This window comes from Parasteatoda tepidariorum, chromosome 7 (assembly GCF_043381705.1).
Source record: "Parasteatoda tepidariorum isolate YZ-2023 chromosome 7, CAS_Ptep_4.0, whole genome shotgun sequence".
Lineage (NCBI taxonomy): Eukaryota > Metazoa > Arthropoda > Arachnida > Araneae > Theridiidae > Parasteatoda > Parasteatoda tepidariorum.
This window is the reverse complement of record NC_092210.1, coordinates 16,755,292-16,776,940: the sequence shown is the minus strand read 5'-3', so window position 1 is coordinate 16,776,940 and position 21,649 is coordinate 16,755,292. Positions and strand designations below refer to the sequence as shown.

General features: G+C 32.9%; 1 protein-coding gene across 1 annotated transcript in view; it reads right to left on the bottom strand.

Annotated features, from left to right (window-relative positions):
• LOC107449725 (fibrillin-1) overlaps positions 1-21,649 on the bottom strand; it is a gene marked incomplete in the record, with an annotated part of 285,801 nt that overhangs the window by 29,778 nt on the left and 234,374 nt on the right. Inside the window, 12 exon segments of the mRNA XM_043039583.2 lie at positions 644-769; positions 1,753-1,875; positions 2,050-2,172; positions 4,079-4,207; positions 4,314-4,433; positions 6,448-6,516; positions 7,385-7,552; positions 11,075-11,197; positions 11,379-11,504; positions 13,374-13,442; positions 17,560-17,721; positions 18,941-19,063. Of these exon segments, the coding sequence (XP_042895517.1) occupies positions 644-769; positions 1,753-1,875; positions 2,050-2,172; positions 4,079-4,207; positions 4,314-4,433; positions 6,448-6,516; positions 7,385-7,552; positions 11,075-11,197; positions 11,379-11,504; positions 13,374-13,442; positions 17,560-17,721; positions 18,941-19,063 (1,461 nt within the window).

The following is a 21,649-nucleotide window of genomic DNA, read 5'->3' as shown; positions in this document are numbered from 1 at the left end:
CATCAAGAAAGGAAATAAAGGATTCTAGTAAATGTGTGGTCCTTTTCCGTTTAAAACTGTATACTTAAATATCCTTCTAAAACATCTTTGAACTTGTTTGATTAAAAATTACAAAGTTGAATTGCGTGAATACCGCTAACAACAGAAAGTAAAGATTTTTTTTCTTCTGTTACTTGATTATAGGGATTTATTTTCTTATAGGGATTTATTCCCTTTTTTTAACGTCACTCTACACAAATTCAACTAAAATTTAAAAACGAAGTTTTTATGTATAAGGACACTTATGTATAAGGAACTTAATGTATAAGGAACTTATGTATAAGGAACTTAATATTTAGAAATTTGCTGCATGTATGTTCATTAAGCTTAATTTTTAGTCTATTGCGTTTAGTCAATTTAATCTGCGTTTAGCCAATTTAGTTTGCTTTTACTGACTAAAAATTTAATGCTTGATTTCGTAAGAAAATTGAAACTGATGCATCATTTAGTTTGATGTATCAGTTTAGGAAAATAGTTTTTAAAAAATATCTGTGCAATACATCTCTCAAAGAATGACATTTTAGGCAAAAAAGGCAATTTTTTACAGAATTTATAGTTGGTAACAAAACATATTAGTTAAGGAATGATCGAAAATGTTGAATACCTATACAGTTACGACCATCTGGACTGAGAGAATAACCATTTTGGCATTGACATGTAAAGCTTCCAATTGTATTCCTACATCGACCATTTTGACAGATACCAAACTGACCACGGCATTCGTCGATATCTAAATTGGAACAAAAATAATATTTTTATACGGGGAAAATCACTACGAACATTAGTTAAAAATAGTACTCCATTAAAAATATTCTTACTTATTCTTAGCTACTCATATAGTTAAATTAAGAATTTTGTTTAACAGAATTAAGTTTACCATATTAATCAATATCATTAACTATGTTAACAAAGGAACTAAAATTATAAGTTATTGTACAAGTACTAAATAGTTTTTAAAGCTTGATGTAATTGCAATAATTTCGCTTCAGTTTGGAAATTATTTAGGCCGGATAATCCGTTATAATCCCCCATAATGTATAATTTCAGAATTCTTCTGCATGAAGTAAACAGAACTTCGCGCATTAGGGTTCTCAAATTATTATTCAAAAGAAAAAGAATAAAACGTTTTAGAGGGTTAGTCAATAAAAAACAAAAAGGATTTCATATCAACTTGCGTTGTCAATTATATAAAGCTTCTTAATTCATATATTCTTTTAGTGGTAATAGCATTTAGTTACGGATTTTAAGGTCTCTCGTTCAATCCCAGTCCTCTGCTATTCAGCATTTCTTCCGCACTTCTCTGAAAACCAGTTTATTTGAGGATAAAATTGTAGGGACACCTTAGCGAAAAGTGGATGCATTAAAGTTCAACTCAGAAGGAAAAGACGGTTTTTGATGATTTTAATTCTTCCCTTGCTGTTCCCAACCTCAATGATGCCTAGTTTGAGTTTGTAAACGTTTTTCTTTCTTACATAGATGTTAATTTACGACCGATAACGTCCGTAGTCTTTTTTTTACTTCGTTTTTTTTTTAACAGGGTTCTAAAATTATATATTAAGAGTTGTGATTATTTTTATGTATATATATCTTTTATAATAATATTAAAATGATAGGCATTTTTTCATGCAGCCTATTGAATTCTTAAGCCATTCAAGAAAAGAATTAAATAAGATAAAAACAAGAATTTAAATAATATAAAAATAGTTTTCTTACCAAAGCAATCCCCATTCGGTGATAAAGTGAATCCAGGATTGCATTTACAGTGGTATGATCCAGGGACATTTGTGCAAACACCATCCGAGCAAATACCAGGACTTCGAGTACACTCATCAATATCTGAAAAATAATAATATTGTTAATCATATTATATGAATATATATATATATTTTCTATTTGTGTTCAAATTCTATGTTCATCAATGATTCATAAAATATATATTAAGGGTGGTTACTGCAGAATAGCCTCCAAACCAATACAAATTACCAACGTAAAAAATATAGAAGCACTTACCTATACAGTGTTCCCCAGAAGGAGATAAATAATAACCGTTGTTGCAAGTGCAGACAAAACTTCCGTCTAGATTCTTGCAAACACCGTTATCACACATTCCAGTCTTTGAGCATTCATTTACATCTATAAAGAATAAAGAACAACTGCAAATCGACTCTACAAGCATTTCTGCCAAATATAATATGCTGCAAAGCATGCCAAATATAATATTTTGCAGTTTTAGTATCCTAGCTGTTAATTTAATCAAAATTAGTGAGAAATTTTTTTATATTCTAGTATGTAATCAACTGAGTATTTGAAAGCCTTTTGTTATTTTCCTCTTTTAATCCGAACCAATCGTATAAACCAAAAAAACTTTGCACATATTTGTAAAACTCGCTTAGCAACGGTAATTTTACGCAAATGTAATTTTTACTTAGCATTTCTTTAAATTAAAAATTTTTAGGAACTTTTCAGTTGTAGTTGTAGTTAATTTACGTCGCACTAGAGCTGCACGATGGGCTATTGGCGTCGGTCTAGGAAACACCCCTGAGGATGATCCGAAGACACGCCATCACAATTTTGATCCTCTGCAGAGGGGATGGCACCCCCACTTTGGTAGCCCGACGACCTGCACGCGAAGTCGAGCACTTTACGGTAGAACAGTTTAACGAGGATCAATACCGCACACCCTCGGTCCCTACGCAAACTGATTCAAGTGGTCACACACCCGCACACTGACCGTAGCCAGTGATGCTTGACTTCGGTGATCTGCTGGGAACCGTGTCTTAACGATCAGTCCACTGCGGGACAGGAACTTTTCAACCAGTTTCATTCCTATTTTGAATAGAATTCACAATTTAAAATTACATTGTGAAAAGATTTTGTCTTTCATGCTATAAAAATTTTCTAAAGCTAACAGTAAAAGTATTAAAGAAAAAAGTTTTATTATTGAGTGCAAAAAAGAGAAAAAAAAGTTATTCGCGTAAATAGTCCAGACTTAGTGATTGACCGATTTTCTGATTCCCGGATTTCTGGAGTCGATTTTTCTCTTCTTTCATTCCCTGATCTATCAAAAATCATTCATAATATGCTCTCAAGGAAATAAAATCCGTGTCATATCATAAATCATGAAAGTTGATTGCAATTTTATCAATGTTATAATTTATACCTCTTTTCCCTTCAAATGCAGCAGAAAAAATTATCTTGTAAATTTTTGAAGTCAATACCGCCATCTGTTGACGTTTTTTTTAAAATAAATTATTAAACTCAATGGAAATAAATGTGTTTGCTCCTCCAATTAGAACACAATAAACTGCACATTTTCTATCTTCGTCCGTTTCCCTTTGATTGACTTCAAATATTGAATGATCAATGTTAGATGATTGCATCACAAACTGTTACCTAAACTTCGAACATTATATAATCAATGTTAGAAATATGTGTGCATCATAAACGTTTATTGTCGACTTCGAATATTGGATGACCAAGCTAGAAATATGTATCATAAACGGTTATGTAGACATCGAATATTGAATGATCAATATTAGAAATATGTATGCATCATAAACGGTTATGTTGACTTCGGATATGAAGAGATCAATGTCAGACATATGTATGTATCATAAACAGTTGTTGTTGTTGACGTATGCCTGTTTAGGCAGAGGGGGTACGATCTAAGGCCAAGAATTCGACTTCTGCCACACCATACGTCACACCCGTTCATAGGGCGGATTCATTCATCCACAGATCGTAATTTTGACCTGAATCAGAGAACGATCAATCTCCAATCCAGTATCCCCAGAGATATTGATTTGTTATGGGAACATGGAGGACTTTTGCGACTCGACAGATTTAACGTGCATCAGTCACTTTACTACACGGGGAGTCTTCGGCCGGCGGGGTTCGAACCCACGACCTCTTGGACATGGGCCTAGCGCCCTACCAACCAGGCTATCCCGGCCCCATCATAAACAGTTAAAGCTAATTATAAATGCTACATGAATGAACTAATAATAAATGAATGAACTAAAATGCGTTGAGATATTACCTAAGCAGTCTCGTTGACTTGGTGCTAGTTTGTATCCATCCGGGCACTTGCATTCGAAGCTTCCGATTGTATTGACACATGTGGAGCTTCCTTGGCAAACATTTGGTGTTTCAATGCATTCATTGATATCTAAAATGCATACCTGGACATTATTATAATGAATGATAATGTTACTATTTTGATCAAACCATCAACAAAACTATGTTGTAAATTACAACTATCATATTATTCTCACCTTCGCATTTGTTGATGAATGAGTTGTATCTGTAGCCATTGTAGCACTCACAAACAAAACTACCAATGGTATTTGTACAATAACCGTTCTCACAAACACCCGTTTTGCATTCGTCCATATCTAAAATAAAAAATATTTAAAATTAAAACTGATACAAATGCTATGCATCATGTATTATTTTTTTTAAACAAAGGAGTTTAAGGAAGAATTTAAAATATGTTTCATAATCGAAAATGTTAAGCGGGAATTTAAGCTGGAATTTGTTCTAATTCATTATCATATTTTTAAGAAGAAACTAAAAATATGCTTCATTATCAATAATGTTATGAAGGAATCAAAGATAAGTTAAGTCATCATAAGTGTTAAAGAAGAATTAAAAATATTTTCATTAGCAAAATAAAGGAGTTAAAAACAAGTGTTTATCATCAAAAATGTTTTGAAGGAACTAAAAATATATGTAAGGTGGAATCAAAGATATGTTTAATTATGAAAAGTGTTAAAGAAGAATGTTTCATGAACAAAGGTTTTAAGAATAAATAGCATACGTTTTTCATTAAAAATGTTTGGAATATTTTTTTTATCAAAAAGTTAAAATGTTAAGAATCAATTAAAAATACATTAATCAATTAAATCTATACTTAGGATTTTAAATTATGAATCTGTCTAGTATCTATTGTTTGTTATATATTTTGTTTACATTTAGAATTTTATTTTGTTTACATTTAGAATTTAAAATTATGATTCATCATCAAAATTTTTGAGAAGTAAAAATAACCCTTTTAAATCAATTTTTTTGACAATTTCATATTGCATATGAAATTGCTATATTGAAAAATTTAATTTAAAAAATAAAAATATCTCAAATTTTAACTTGATTAAAAGAGTTTTTTTTTAAATGGTGGCAAAAATAAAAGATTATAGTAAAATTTTAGAAATTATTAAAATATAATTTAAAAATATTACTTACGCCAAAACACTGAGGATTCCAGCATGATAGAATAAAAAACAAACTGTTTTATTTAACTTCGAAAAATATAAGAAAATATGCATGGTTTTCCGTAACGACAGTCTTTAATATCTAGATTTAGAATCCTTGCCAAAAAAAAANAAAAAAAAAAAAAAAAAAAAAAAAAAAAAAAAAAAAAAAAAAAAAAAAAAAAAAAAAAAAAAGAATTTTAAACTACCTACATATAATTATGTGAAAGGATAAAAGTTATCAAAATCAGACTATCTCACTATTTCAGTGTGGAATTAATGTGCATAAAATTTATATCATCTCTACTATACTTTAATGGATTGCAAAAAAAAAAAAAAGAAAAAAAAAGAAGAATAAGAAAAAAAAAAGGACGCAAAATCAGTTTTATTTTTGAAGAAAACTGAACTGTTTTGAATAATATCTCCTTTCGCAGATTTTCTGAAGTCAAACTGGTTTTGTTTGTCTTTGTGATTAACATCTGTAGTAATTCATCAGTATTATTCGATTAGTTGGGATCAAGTAATTCGATCATATATACATATTTTTTAACATAAATAGGTGTAAGAATAAACTATGCTTTGTATACGTAAAAACTTAAGTAATTTCTCATCTATAAGTTCTACTGTCTTGGGTTTGATTTCATTCGATTCATCGCAGAAATACATCGAAACCATACCTCATTTGTCAAGATAGCTCATTTATCTTTGTCTCTTCAATTACCCCTCTCCCCAGTAGGAACGAAATATATATAAAGCGCCCAATGTTTTAAAATTGTATTTACTTTAGATATATTTTGATACGATATGATTCGATTTGATATGATATTCGACTTCGATAAAAGATATACAATTTTTATCCCTATGATTTTTTTTACTATTTCACCCTGCAATGTGAAAATCACACCTTTTTTGAGCAAAGCCATTTGGCGTTTCCTTTTATCTAGATAAATCCGTTTGTAACGTATGTAGTGGATACGTTTCGTTTTTTTTTTTTTTAGTTCAAAAATTTAATAAAAAATTTAACTTGGTTAATTTTTGAAAAATAGACTAATTTTCAGTATTTAAACAAAATAACCTTGAATTTTTTTAATCTGGAATAATGTAAGTATATTATCAATATAAACAAGATTATTGTAGTTGAATAATTCGGAAAACTTACCGCCTTTTTCACCTGTCATCGGATCAACATATGTCCCTGGTGAAAAACTACAGAGCTTCCTATAATCATCTGAAAAAGTGTTAAAACAGAGATGTAATGTTGCATTTTTTTCAACTCAATTGTTTAAGAAATTTATCATAATCGTGATTTTTTATTAATGAATATTTTTAGAAAACTTGAAAACCTATTTATGAAGTTTTGGTGATAACAGAGATGTAACGTTAAATTTTTACAAAGTAATTGCATAAGAAATAAATCATAACCAGGGATTGATTTCATAAATTTTACATTAAAGTTTATTCCCATTCACAACGTTTGTAATAACAGAGACGTAAAGTGAATTTTTGAATATGTTTCATAAAATCACAGATATATTGTATAAATTTTATATTTATGAAAATTTTCAATAAAGCAAGAAACTTATTCATAAAGTTTATAAAAACTCAGAATCTTTTAAGAAATTTGCATTTTTACAAATTTGCAATTTTACAAATTGTATAAAAAAATTTATCGTAATCAGGGATAGATTTTATATTAAGTTATTTTCCTACTCATAATGATTGTAATAACAATCATGATGCAATGATGCAATCATGATGCAATAACAATCATACAATACAATGATTGAAGTAACACTAAATTTTTTTTTTCTTCATACGAATTGTATAAGAAATGTATTATGGTTAGATTTCACAAAATGAATATTTTCGGTAAAAAAAGAAACCTATTCATGAAGTTTGCGTAATAACAGAAATATAACGTCGTATTTTTACGAATTATTTGCAGAAGAAATGTGTCATAAACGTGGACTGATTTTATAAAGTTTATATTAAGGATTTTTCCTCAAAATGAAGTTTGTAACAACATTATGGTTTCTGTCGACATAGAAATTTTTTTTTTCCGACATAATTTTTAATATTAATATAACTTAAATTACCTGTGCCTTGAACTGGACAAGGTTCACATGGGTCACCCCACCCACGACCTATTGAGCAACAGCACATCACTTTGGTTTCATTGGTCATCATAGGATGTTCACAAACAAGGCGTGCGGGAATCGCGGCAGAGGTGTATGCTTGTCGGAAACAATTAGCTCTTCTCATGTCTAGAAAAAAAAGGCATTTATAATAATGTTAAAAATAAAAGAAAGCTGTATTGTAGCGAATCGAACCTCGTTTATCATCCAGTAGGTTGAATGAAAGGAGTATCATCTCACCCGCCAGAAGGAATGATTTGTCAGACCTAATTGATGAATTGCTAACTTTTTTAGGTGTCTTGGAATGGAAATCAGCTCACATCAGATTGACTGAGGAAGTGTATACGCTGGTGAGATACTGCGACTGATATTTAAGTGTGACGCGAACTGTGTTATTTGTTCTCTTCTTTTATACGGATATGGTGTATGCTGCGGTATTGATTTCATGGAATTAATGTATTTTGTTATGTTTTTATAGTTTAGATTATTTAGAGCCGTGGTGGCTCAGGGGATAGAGAGCCCGCCTCCCAATGAGGTGATCTGGGTTTGAATTCCGTCGATGGCTGGTCGATGCGAATTCCGCACCAAGTTTGCATTGACCACAGTGCTGACGAAAAATATCCTCTGTGGTAAATATCCCTGTGGATCATTGGTTTGAGCCCCCTTGCTGTCAAGCTAAACGTTGGAGGTTTTCGTGGTTTTTCTCTCAGTGTAACGCAAATGTGAGTTAGTTCCATAAAAAAGTCCTCCATAAGGGCGAATTTCTCCCAATACTTGATCTAGGAGTTCGCTTGTCTTCTGGATTGGGTACAAGACTACAGAGTTGAACATTAGCAGTCATAAGTCAAAACTGGGTTGGCTGTTCAACGACGGTTAGTTAAAAAATAAAAATTTAGATCACTTGAAATTTTTAAATTTGTAAATAAATAAGATTATTTTTGTTACTATCTGATGCTATATTTTACAGTCAAGTGCAGAGGTAGGCTCTGAAAATCTGAAGTGATATGTTTGTCACGAATGGATATTGTTCTATACTCTAGCGTATTTATTTCCTGCCTCAGTTTTACACAAAACCATGCTTTAATAAAATATAACAAAATTGGCTTATTACCAATATTTTCAAATTATGATTAAATTACGTATACGCATTTTCAGGGTGCGTAGCGTTTGTAGAAAGTACTTAAAGGTGCTTTTTGGGAGATTTCGTTTTTAAAAGCTTTTAAAGGTGCTTTTTTCAGCTGGCGTTTTTAAAAAACTGATTTTTCTCAGGAATAATTTTTTTTTCCTTCAGTGATATCTGGTGGATCCCCTGCATTTCACGAAAAATGGGGTGTTAGTTACGTAATCATTCACACGGACTTCATGTCGTACCCACGTTATGACTTGCGCATGCGCGCACACTTGAAACTGAAACCCGAGTGCTCCAATTCTGATAGAGTCAGATTCTTATTAAATGTTTTTCTTTTTAATTTATAATTTTATTCTTGTTTATTTTATTTTACTTCTAACACTTCTTTGATGTAGGGGGTACGGGTACTTTTGTTCTGAGTTCAGAATCAAGTTGAATTCACTCGGTGATGTGGGAAAGTACCTACTGATTGTTTCGATTTACGTCCGTTTCTTTTTGATTTTTTTTTAATGCTAAAACTGTTCATAAAAAGTTTTTGTTTTTCAATAATATCATTGATTCGATATGAATATTTTGAGTGCTTGAAAATTTTTTAAAAAGTGCTTATTTTTGATTCAAAGATTTGGCTACGCATCCTGATTTTAAAGTGTGAGTTAAATCAAAAAAATAAAAAACAGTTTTATTAATGCTGTTCCTGAGATACAGGATGCTGCCCAGAACGAGAGCACCCTATTTCAAAACTAAGTAATTCTGAAACAATTGGTGATAAAGGAATAAAATAAACAGTATATTGATAGTGAAAGCTATCCGATCTGCATTGTGATAAGTTGCGCAATCATTTNGAATTTTTTGAGTGCTTGAAAATTTTTTAAAAAGTGCTTATTTTTGATTCAAAGATTTGGCTACGCATCCTGATTTTAAAGTGTGAGTTAAATCAAAAAAATAAAAAACAGTTTTATTAATGCTGTTCCCGAGATACAGGGTGCTGTCCAGAACGCGAGTACCTTATTTCAAAACTAAATAATTCTGAAACAATTGGAGATAAAGGAATAAAATGAACAGTATATTGATAGTGAAAGCTATCCGATCTGCATTGTGATAAGTTGCGCAATCATTTTTAAATTATTTTTTTGCTTATTTTTTACAGCTCTCTTCAGCTTAGATCTCACCCATCGTAGCAACACTTTATATTGAGATCTACTAGGCTTAACAATTAATCTACATAGGTCCTACAAAATTATGCAACGAAGCGCTCTGAACAGCTATATATAGGCTCTACCTGGGCTGAATCAGACAAATCAGTGTACTACAATACTTTTGATAGAGGCTGAATAATGGGTATGAAATATCAGGTGATTTAGACATATCTAGGCAAAATTTTGGTATATATCGACTCCTTTAAACCTTTATTCGTTCAAAATTCATAAGCTTGACGGTCCTAGTTTATTTGTTAATAGAGCAGTTGGTATCTTGTGCTAATGTTAATAACTCTATGCTGCGTACAATAACAGCACACACTCTGCATGAAATTTCTGTAACTAACTTCAAGAAATTATGTATAAAGAAATCTTATAGCTTCTACCATCCTTTAATCACTTTTATTCTTTTTATCTCCAATTGTTTCAGAATGACTTCTATTTGAAACCGGTACTCTTTCTTGACTGGGCACTTAATGGGTACTTGAAAAACAATCATAATCTATTTATTATTTTTTATTAGAAAAACTAAGTAAAATGAACAAACTAATAAATAGCATCGAGAAATTAAAAAAAAATCTGTATGAGTTTTTTTTCCTTTGAAAAAATACTTTTCTATAGGTGGGTTACAAAGTGACTTGTTTTTAACAAGTCTCCGCACTCTTTTAATTTGTGAATGGTTCTCTCAATTCCCCCCCCCCCAATTGTTTATGGTTGCCATATGAAATTGAGCAGTACCCTATGTTAGGATTTGAAAATTATCACATTTTGTCTCAGTTTTTTCAGGAAAACTTGCGACCGGCTGTAATCGACATTTGCTCATCACGATGTTTTTTTCTTTTCTAACATCCCCCCCCCCCACAAAAAAACAATTGATATGTTATCTGGAATGTTACGACATCGTTTTTTCGAGGTACTTATAGAATAACTGAATATACAGAATACAGAATTGCGTAATACTACTGAATAGTACATTACATAATAAACTACTGAATAATACATTAGTACACTTCTTACTAATGATGTTCCTTTTTAATAAATTAAAATATACCAGGATGTCTATAAAAATTTTCGTGACCTTTGGTTCAAATATGACGATTTTCAAAAATTTGTGGGTTAGCTGATTTTCAAGATACACTTTCTCCAAGGAATCGGATATTGAGGAATAGGAATAAATTTTTAAAAAGAAATGGCACATAAAAGAACGGTTAAAGGAGATTTTTGTTCGAGATGGTAGGCACTTTGAGAACGGCCATTGCCGTCATTTGCGGCAACGTGTTATATTTAAAAAGTAAGAGAGTAATAAATAAAATCCTCCATTATTACCAACGCATGTTCCACCAGGAACTAAAACAAAATCAGGAGGGCATATGCATGTGTAACTTCCTTCTCCATTCACACATGTACCAGCTCCACAAATATCAGGTCGCAATACACACTCATTCACATCTGAAATAAAAATTATTTCAATCAGAACAACATTTATGGAAAACTCTTTAGGCAGTTATTGGTTGGTTAAATTAACTGCCTTGGTACAAATATTTCTTAAAAATATTTTTTTATCACACTACCATTTTAAAGCAATTAGCTGAAGGAGTTGGAAGCTGATGAGATGGAATTAATTACTTACCAACACAATTACGTTGTGTATCGTCTAAAGTGTATCCGTCAGGACAGATACACATGAAACTTCCAAAGGTATTAGAACATCTCCCACCTTTGCAAACACCCGTCATTTCTCTGCATTCATCAATATCTAAAATAAATTGGTACGCAAGACTTTAAAAACCACTTAGGTAACATACATACAAAGCATTAAAACATACATGTGTTTCGTAAAGAACATTCTTGAAATATGTTTGTGAGATTTAAAGTAAAAAACGCATGCAAATTAAGGATTTGTGGCATAACTACCACTACGATTATTAAACATCAATTCACTAGTATATAAGACATGCTAACTTAATTCAATCTTGAGGTACCTTTTGATAGATGAAGGTTGACATTGTCGATAACTTCCTTTCCCTACAGATTCTGTAAATAATATTGAAGCGAGAAAAAAATTTAAAGGCTTTCGAAATTTGACGAATAACTATGGAGGAAGACGAGGCTGAAAATGTGTCAACCTTTCTGATTACCAGAAAAAAAAATGAGACAAAATATGATTTTAGAAAAATTCCGAGAAATTAAGCTAGTTTATATATTTTTATATCAAAACCAACCTTTTTTGTATGTCAAAAAATTGACATGAGGCAGCATTTGTTAGAGAACAATGACTTCACCATTATGTGTTACTGTTAGAGACGGAATAAAATAAACTTAATCATTGGTTTGATTGGTTGGTCATCATCCTTTTATCATTGCTATCATGATCATTACTGGGCCACCTAGCGAGTAAAAAGCATGCAGAGCCTTTTCATCACATTTGCAACTACAATTTTAGCCAAACTAAAAATAAGTGCTATTTCAGTGTTTTCTGCCTCGTCAATTATTGACTGTTATAATAACTAATTGGCCGAGCGGTTAATGTGCCGGACTGTGAAGTCAATGGTTGTCGGTTCGAATCCAGCTTAGGGCACGGATGTTTCTCTCTGTGCATGATGTGTAAATGTGGCCAACCCTATGAACGGGTTTCTGTGGCAGTGTGCCATGGGTAATGTTGCTTGACTCCGTGCCTTAGGTTCATGCGTGACCGCCAGGTAAGGTTAAAGCGCAACACTTCCGGCCTCCTCCGAGCAAAAGAACGAGAATTCAGTGTCTGCCGTTAAAAAGTAACTAATTGTCATTCGAATTATGTTTGCTCGTTAATACTATGTATGTTTACTAGTAATTAAGCGTTAAAACGTTTTTGGGTTTTTTGCTGTTAAATATACATCACAAATAATTCACGTCTATTGTTTCTACACATCACTAAAATTTTTAGAAACATTCTACACTTTTCCTTTGATACCACATTACTAAGATCGCATATGGCACTAGTGTTTAGTAAAAATGTTTCTAAGATAATTTATGTTGTTTGCGGACATACTGGTTAGATAAGAAACTGGTATTCGGGTAGCGGGACTAGTTATAGAATGCTTTAAATTATTTTATTCATTTATTTAGTCACTAAAACTCGTGCGGCAAACATAAATTTTGCTTTTTAATTATCTATTAAATAGTCTCGGGGGCTTTGAAAAGGAAAAATAAAATGACTGGAGTATATCCGGGCCAGGAACTTATTAGAATTGCCGATACTGAGCCTACTGGGTGCAAGATTGAATCTATAAATGTGTCCAAATGTAATTTAGAGCAAACATTTAGGCTCCTATTTCAAATGTAATAGGAGCCAAATTTTATAAATGAGAAAATTTCCGTATCGGATCCTGGTGCAAAATGATCGCTGAAATTTGTATGCGAGAAATTGAATAAAATAAATAATAGGGAAAAATGAAAGTTTAAATAAATATAAATTCCATTAAATTTTCAAATTCGTGGTCACCTTTGGGTAAGCCACTCTATAAACACTTTTTGATTGACTTTAAAAGCAAAAGCCAGTCACTAGTGACACTTTGGAGCAATGGCGCAATCAGGAACCAATACGACGAATTTTCTTTTATCTGTACATATAAAAACATAATCTCACCTTCTAACACCACAGTTATTTGATTGGGTCTAAAACCTTTGCCTCCGGGACATAGATTCCTATATTCGGCTGTTTGGGTAAATAGAAAAATGAAAATGATTAATAATCAACTAACTTATCAATTTCATATTAAATAACGAATGACGTTACGTAATAGTATGATATCAATACATATTAACAGATCAAACTTACATGGAAAATAAATCAATTTTTCTTTATTACTGTATTCTAAGTAATTTGTTTTCTTGAAATAAACGACGAACCACTGGGAAAGCGCTTTCATTGGCTTTAGAATAAATTGGGCAGGTATTTTAGGTACTTTATTTACGTCACACTAAAGCTGCACAATGGGCTAATGGTGCAACACCTCCTAGAAGAAAGAAGGCCTCAGCATGGATCAATTTAGTAGTCCGACCTAACGAATATAAACTGAGCAGTGGATAAAAAGTAAAAAAGATGCCACTACTTTCAGGCTACTAAGCTGTGGAGTGGTGGAAATACGAAAGATGTCATTACGTTTGGATTAATAAAAGATCAATTTTCTTGTTTATTGTAACCCGTGCTGAGACCTTCTCTTTTCTAGGAGGTATTGATTGGTGATGGTCTGGGAAGCATCCATGAGGATGATCCGAAGACAGGCCATCGTAATTTTGATCTTCTGCAACGGAGGATCTAATTTGTGCGGCCACTTCCACAATTTAGACGTAGATCTCAAGTGGAAGGAAATTTTTCGAGGTCGCTGTATCCATGGTACAGCGCAGCAACCGACCACAGGACTTTCGATTCCACAGATTTTACGAGCACGTATGTATTTGGTGAGTCTTAGCAGAGTCAAGAATCGAATACCGGCCCCTCCGGACCGAAGTCTGGTTCTCGAACCACTGGACTTCCAACTCAAGAAGAAGTGAAGTGATTGTGCCTAACCAAGATCAGATTTAATTGTATGCCTGCAAGCGACGTCACGTGTGTGTGTCGAACCTGACTGGCTTCTGAAACGACAAATGTCACGGTTTACTTGCGTTCACGTCACCTGCAGGTATCCAATTTTCGTGCTGGGAAGGCAAACGTGTAGTTTTATTATCAAAACGCTGGATTGGTTTAATACTTTAAGTTTCACAAAAATAAAAAAATACTCATAAAAAGGTAAATAAAATTTCTTTGTTTGTATAATTAAGGAGGAATTTAAAATAATTTCTTAACTTTCTGAATAAATATTTGTACGAGCAAATTGGGAAATATATAAACTATATTGTATGCGAAAGACTAACGCAACCACGGAAAGAGGCTGAATATTTCTTCTCGATGTCACCTATACTGAAACAACTGCATTAAAAAACTAAAATATAACTGAGTCACAAATTTAAAGTGCATTACATCGTATAGTCCAATGAATCAAGTCGTAAGATGTATGAATAATCCAGATTTAGTAGCCCTTATTTCACGTTGGCAACGAAAGCAACAAAATACACTCATTTCCATGAAAATTAGTGCTCCTCGAAAGTATTGTCAGAATGAAACGGAATTTTACTTACTCAAGTATAATGTTAAATATAAGTAAGTGATTAAAAAAACAAGTGAAATAATGATCAATTGCAGGAAAAAATACAAATTAACGGGGGTTTTAGTATCCTTTAGGGCCACATCTAGCACAAATGCAGGATGTGATACGGTCTTGCATTGATGCATACGACTCCCTTATAATGTGCATATTGCACATTATAAGGCATATTCCTGCGGCATATTACATCCTGTGGCATATTGTTCCACAGTTGCTGTAAAGGTATTGCTAAATCGACTCAATTTAAAGACTGTCTCACTTGTTGTCTCAAGTGACCCCAGATATGCTCGTTCAAACCGTGGTGACTCAGGAGATAGAGCGTTCGCCTTCCAATGGGGTGCACCGGGTTCGAATCCCAGCGATCATTGGATGGTTCGAATTCCGCACCTGGCTTGCACCAACCGCAGTGCCGACGTTAAATATACTCAGTGGTAGACGGATCATGGGTTAGAGTCCTCTTGATTCAGACTAACCATGGGAGATTTTAATGGTTTTCCTCACCATGTAAATCAAATCCGAGTTAGTTCCGTCAAAAAGTCCTCCATGGAGGGAAATTTTTCCCGAAACTTGATCCAGGAGTTCCCTTGTCTTCTGGATTAGGTTCAAAATTGCAAGATTACGGAGTTGAACATTAGGTGTCCCAAACCTAAAAAAATGGGTCGGCTGTTCAGCGATGGTTATAAAATAAAAAGAAAAAAAATATTCTCGTTCGGTGGCAAATCTGGGGATCGAGCAGGTAGAGTGATTATAATTCTTTTTAGATGCGTAAATTTTTATGACTATGAGTGTATTTTGGTTAAGTTTTCAACCCTAAATGTGCATATAATTGGAATCTTTTTTTTATATGTTACCGGCAAAGTATGAAATCCGGCATCATATATATTGCCTGAAACTAGCCGGCAAAGTATGAAATAATTTATATTTCACAAATGTCCTAGGCATTATATATAATGCCGGATGCTATTTAGGCAAAGTATGAAATGAACGTCCTGATGAGATTATTATGTAAATGATGTGCATGTTGCTGTGAATGACCGAAACTGGTGGTTGTTGACTTTTACCGGTGAATGTTGACAATCACATAGTCGCTTTGGTGAATGCCTGAAATATTTATTANCCAATGGGGTAAACCAGGTTCGAATCCCAGCGATGACTGGTCGATTCGAATTCCGCACCTGTCTTGCACCAACCACAGTGCCGACGTTAAATATCCTCAGTGGTAGACGGATCAGGGATTAGAGTCCCGTTGCTGTCAGGCTAACCGTGGGAGGTTCTCGTGGTCTTCCTCTCCATGTAACGCAAATGCGGGTTAGTTCCATTAAAAAGGCCTCCACGGAGGGAAATTTTTCCCTATACTTGATCCAGGAGTTCCCTTGCTTTATCCTTTATCCTTGCAAAATTACAAGGCAACGGAGTTGAACATTACGTACTGTAAACCCAAAAAAATGGGTCGGCTGTTTGACGACGGTTATAAAATAAAAAGAAAAAAAAATCCTCGTTCGGTGGCAGATATGGGGATCGAGCAGGTAGAGCGATTATAACTCCTTTTAGGTGCGTACATTTTTATGACTATGAGTGTATTTTGGTTAAGTTTTCAAGCCTAAATGTGCATAGAATTCGAATATTTTTCTCTTATACAACAAACAATGAGGACACAGCTGATTGAAATATGTGCTCGTCATTTGCATTATTAATTTTAAAACTTATATTTACGATATTTGAGTTTCAAAAAATAAGCATAAATGAAAATTATTGATCATACCAATTTGGAGTGTTAAATTTTCTGCAAATTCAATGCACTGCACAAGTAGTAAGTGCAATATTAGTGTCAAAATGTCAATTTTTATTCATTTCTTTCCAAACAAATATAAAAGTACTTATATTGTGCTGAATCTTATAATTTGTTTCCTCCCGTGTATCAGTCGTAAGTGGAAAACATCAGCATGATATCATTCAGAATATAATTTTTCTTGATATTCATAAAAAATATAATAGAAATAACTTTTTGAATTAAAATGATGAACTTTACATTTGGTATAAATTAAAAACTGTTTAACTGTCAAAAGATAAAATCTTAATACAGTAACCAGCTAGCTAAATGCTTCAAAATTTGCAATGAAATTCTAAAATGTAAGTTAAAATTAATAATGGTAAAATCTTAGAATACGTTACACGCTTGGTGCGATTTTGAAAAATGTCGAAATGATGCATTGACGATACCGAAATGATGCATTGACGATAGTCACCAAATTGTTGCCAACGTCGAAATGGCGCTTTCACGATTGCTGCCAAGAATAGACAAAAGCAAAAACAGAAAATAGTAACCTGAAAATGGCAAATACATAAACATACCATAAAAAAAGCATATAAATTAGAAATCGTAATAACCGCCGAATCTCGCAAAATCTACAGTTACAGATTGCAAACTTTATCGTCCTCCCAAACATTGCCAATGTTGCCAAATTCCCCGTGTAACGTAATAATGACTAACCCTAATACGTAATAATGACTTTACCCTAATACTTAATCCTAATACTTAACCCTAGTATTAAGGTTAAGTCATCAATAAAAACAAACTCAATGAGATTAAGTTGATTAAATATTTAAAATAATATAAACAGCACTTACTAGTATTAAGCGTAGGACACACTTCACAGGTCGGTCCCCATCCTTTTCCTACAGAGCAACAGCAAGTTGCTTTGGTCAGTCTTTCACCCAGTTCGGTGTTACAAATTCCACGACCATTATAAGCTCCAACAACGTCTAAAAAGCATTGTCCTTCTCGAACATCTAAACAAATGAGACCAGAAAGTGTTAGAAATATTATTCACTTCGTTATTGATTTGGTGGAAAATCACAAGATTTTATATGATCACTGTAACCTCCGCTCGTAACGCTGTTTTTCGAAGCTCTGTCTCCAAGAAGAATAAAAAAAGCCATAGTTTAATATTCATTGGGATAAAAATCTCTATTATGGTAATTAAAAAAAGTTAAATCTTTTTTCCTAACTTAAGGTTAATTAAACTCTATTTAAACTTTCCTAATTAAACTTTTAATTTTATGTTTGGTTATCAGGAGTCCTAAAATTATAAATTATAAATCAAAATTTAAGAATGTATAAAATATTTTTCAAAATACGGATAAATTTGAGCTTAAAAGTTACAATTTTTATCATGTCACACTAACAGCCCTACAGCAAATTGTGTTGCATAAATTTCAAAAAACAGTTTTTTGAGAGTCTGAAATGCGATTGCACGTGTTTTGAACTGAAAGCTAAAAAAAGAAAAAAGAAAGAACAACTACAATGAAATAGATCTGAATACATTATTTAAAATCGGATTTTTCAAAGAAAAATTCTTAATATTATTACTTAAGGCTTGATAAAAATAACAAATTTAAACTCAGACCTTAGCTTTTAGTTCAAAACATCGCTAACATCAAACAAAATCTATGCGCTTTTTTTTGTAAGGCGTTAGCGTAAATGAGTTTTCTCAAAATTACTATTCTACAGAAAATGTATGAAAATTTTGAGAACAGAAAAATTAACAACCTGAAAATTAATTCTGAAAAAGAATTTTATTTGTCCTAAAATATAATTTATTCAAATAAATACGACAAAACAAAGAACGTTTTAGTTTCGTTTTCGTGAGTTTAATTCTGGTTTCGGTTTCGTCCGTCTGCATGCGAAAAAACAACTGTTACATCGTTTCTAAAAATCGGGGATTAAAATTTTTAAGGGTTTTAGAAAGCTAATAAACTAAAGTTTAAAAACAGTTAATAATAATAATAAAAAATTTCGTCGAAGTTGCTGATTTTCACTCAGTTGGATACTTTAATTATTATTTTTCGATTTTGTTTCTATGTAGTTTATATATGTCATTATAAGTATAGAAAGAGCAATATGTTACGCAAAAGTATAGTTTCAAATAATCTAATTTCACCAAAATATTTCAAAAACTTACAAAAAAAAATAATAGAGGCAAGACATGAATGTATACGAATGACTCACCGACGCAGCCTGCTCCATTTGGTGCAAGTGAATAATTTGGTGGACACTCACAAACGAATGATCCTGGTGTATTGATGCACGTTCCATACTGGCATATCTGAGGATTTTCACATTCATTTATATCTATGAAGAAAACAATAGATACCAATTGAAACAAGAATTAATATTGTTAGGAATCTTTAATCACATACTAAATCTAAGAGTTCACAGCTTCATAAAGAGATTTTAGGGGATAGCAAATCTGACAAAGATAGATTTTTTAGTTTTAAAAAAGAATAAAACTTGAGTCTTTTGTTGATTCAGCAATTTTCGAGTTATATTTAGTTACTTCAATCCTATTGTTTTTAATAACACTTGGGCAAGCCAAGTTTGCCAGACATTGGCCTTCTACGAATTAAGTCAGGAAGGTGCTACTTTCGGTTGATAAGAAAGCACCGCAGAGGTAAAAGTATATCTTATTTTTAAACCTTACAGGTAGATGGCAGCACATCTTCAATTTAGACATAGCCATGAAGGGGAAGAAAATTTTCTTCAGGTCCCTATACCCATGGTACTGCTTATCGACAGACCACAGTACTTTTGATTCTTCAGTTTTTACGTGTACGTCTATCGCATGTACTCGGTGGGTCTTAGCAGAGTCGAAGATCGAAACCTGGCTCCTCCAGAGCTCGGTCCGATTCTCTAACAGCTAGGCTACCACGGCCCTTTACGATCCTTCCATCATAAATGATTTTTAACGAAAAGCACTGTCTAAACTATTTGACGAAAAAGCTCTCAGTCATAAGTCATTCTGGATGGAAATTTCCCGAACTACTTTTTTTAAAATTTTATTTTAAAATGTTGTTGTAGTTCATTTACGTCGCACTAGAGCTGCACACTGNGCCTAATTTTCTAGCACTGCTTTTCAAGTTACGGCGCAAAACCTCTATATACGATAAAGCTGTCATCCTACCATTAATAACTTCCAAATTTCCAACCCCATTATGCGCCATACAGCCCCAAACCATCACATTTCCCCCACCATGCTTAATTGTTGACAAGATATTTTTCTGATCAAGAGCAGTACCTTTTTTCCTCCAAACAGTTAAAATGCTTTTTGGCCGAAATATTTCACACTTACTCCCATCAGAAAAAATAACTTGCTTCCAAAACTCCATTGGCTTACTTCGATAGGTCAGAGAAAACTCAAGTCTCTTTTTCCTATTAACCTCGCTAATAAAAGGTTTCTTCCTTGGCCTCCTACCCCGAAGACCACTCATATGGAAAACATTTCTAATAGTTTGTGGCGTCACTGACTTGACAGAAGTTGACGCAAAGTCGTTGGCTAAATTTCGAGCACTTTGAGTTGGATTTCTTAGGGCCATTTTAACAACATGCCTCCTTTCCATGTCATTTACTTTGACTGGGCGACCAGATCGGGGTTTATTTTTCGTGGATCCTGTTTCTTCCACTTTTTTAATAATGGAACGAACTGCTGAAAAGCTCAATTTCAACTTTTTTCCAATATCCCGATAACTTTTTCCTAATTCACGGAGACATATTATCTTTTCTCGAGTGGAACCTGGAATTTCACACTTCTTTGGACTCATACTTAATGAATAGAGAAATTCAAAATAACACTGAACGTAACTTAATACTCTAGTCTTAGTTCAAGTTATAAATCGGTTTCAGTAAGTGAATATAGGTTTTATCCTTCTTATCTGTAGTGGTAGTAATGCAATTCGAGTGTGCCAATATTTTTTTTGTGAAATAAAATGCGTTTTTTCTATGGAAATATTTTATTAACAATGACGGGAATTTTATATTTTGTGATTTAGTTTTCATTTGAAAATTGAGTGTAATATAGTTTAATTGGTAAAGTTAGAACTTTTCGTTGCGTGAATATTTGAAACTATATTGATGTGCCAATACTTTTTTTACCGACTGTAGTTTCTTTAGGTTCTAAAAAGTAATAAACTTGAGTCTTTTGATGATTCAGCAATTTTTGAGTTATATTTACTTACTTTCGATAATCCTATTGTTTCTAATAACACTTGGACCAGCCAAGTTTGCCAGAGATTGGCCTTCTACGAATTAAGTCAGGAAGGTGCTACTTTCGGTTGATAAGAAAGCACTGCAGAGGTAAAAGTACATCTTATTTTAAAGCCCTACTGGTAGATGACAGCACATCTTCAATTTAGAGATAGACGTGAAGGGGAAGAAAATTTTCTTCAGGTCCCTGTACCCATGGTACTGATTATCGACTGACCACAGTACTTTTGATTCCTCAGTGTTAACGTGTGCGTCTATCGCATGTACTCGGTGGGTCTAAGCAGAATCGAAGATCGAAACCAAGCTCCTTCAGAGCTCGGTTCGATTCTCTAACCACTAGGCTACCGCGGCCCTTTACGATCCTTCCATCTTAAAATCGCGTGATTTTTAACAAAAAGCACAGTCTAAACTATTTGACGAAAAAGCTCTCAGTCATGAGGCATTTTGGATAGAAATTTCCCTAACGACTTTTTTAAAATTTTTATTTCAAAACGTTTTGCATTGTATTGTGAGATGGTACTGATTTAGTGCGTTCGATTGTCAAGCAGGCTGCTCATCGATACGTTGTATTAAACCAAATGCTTATAAAATTTCGAGAAAAAAATCATATCCTCGAATGAAGGAAAAGAGTAATTTCCTCAATCTAATGAAATGTTCATTTGAACATTTCTCAGGAAA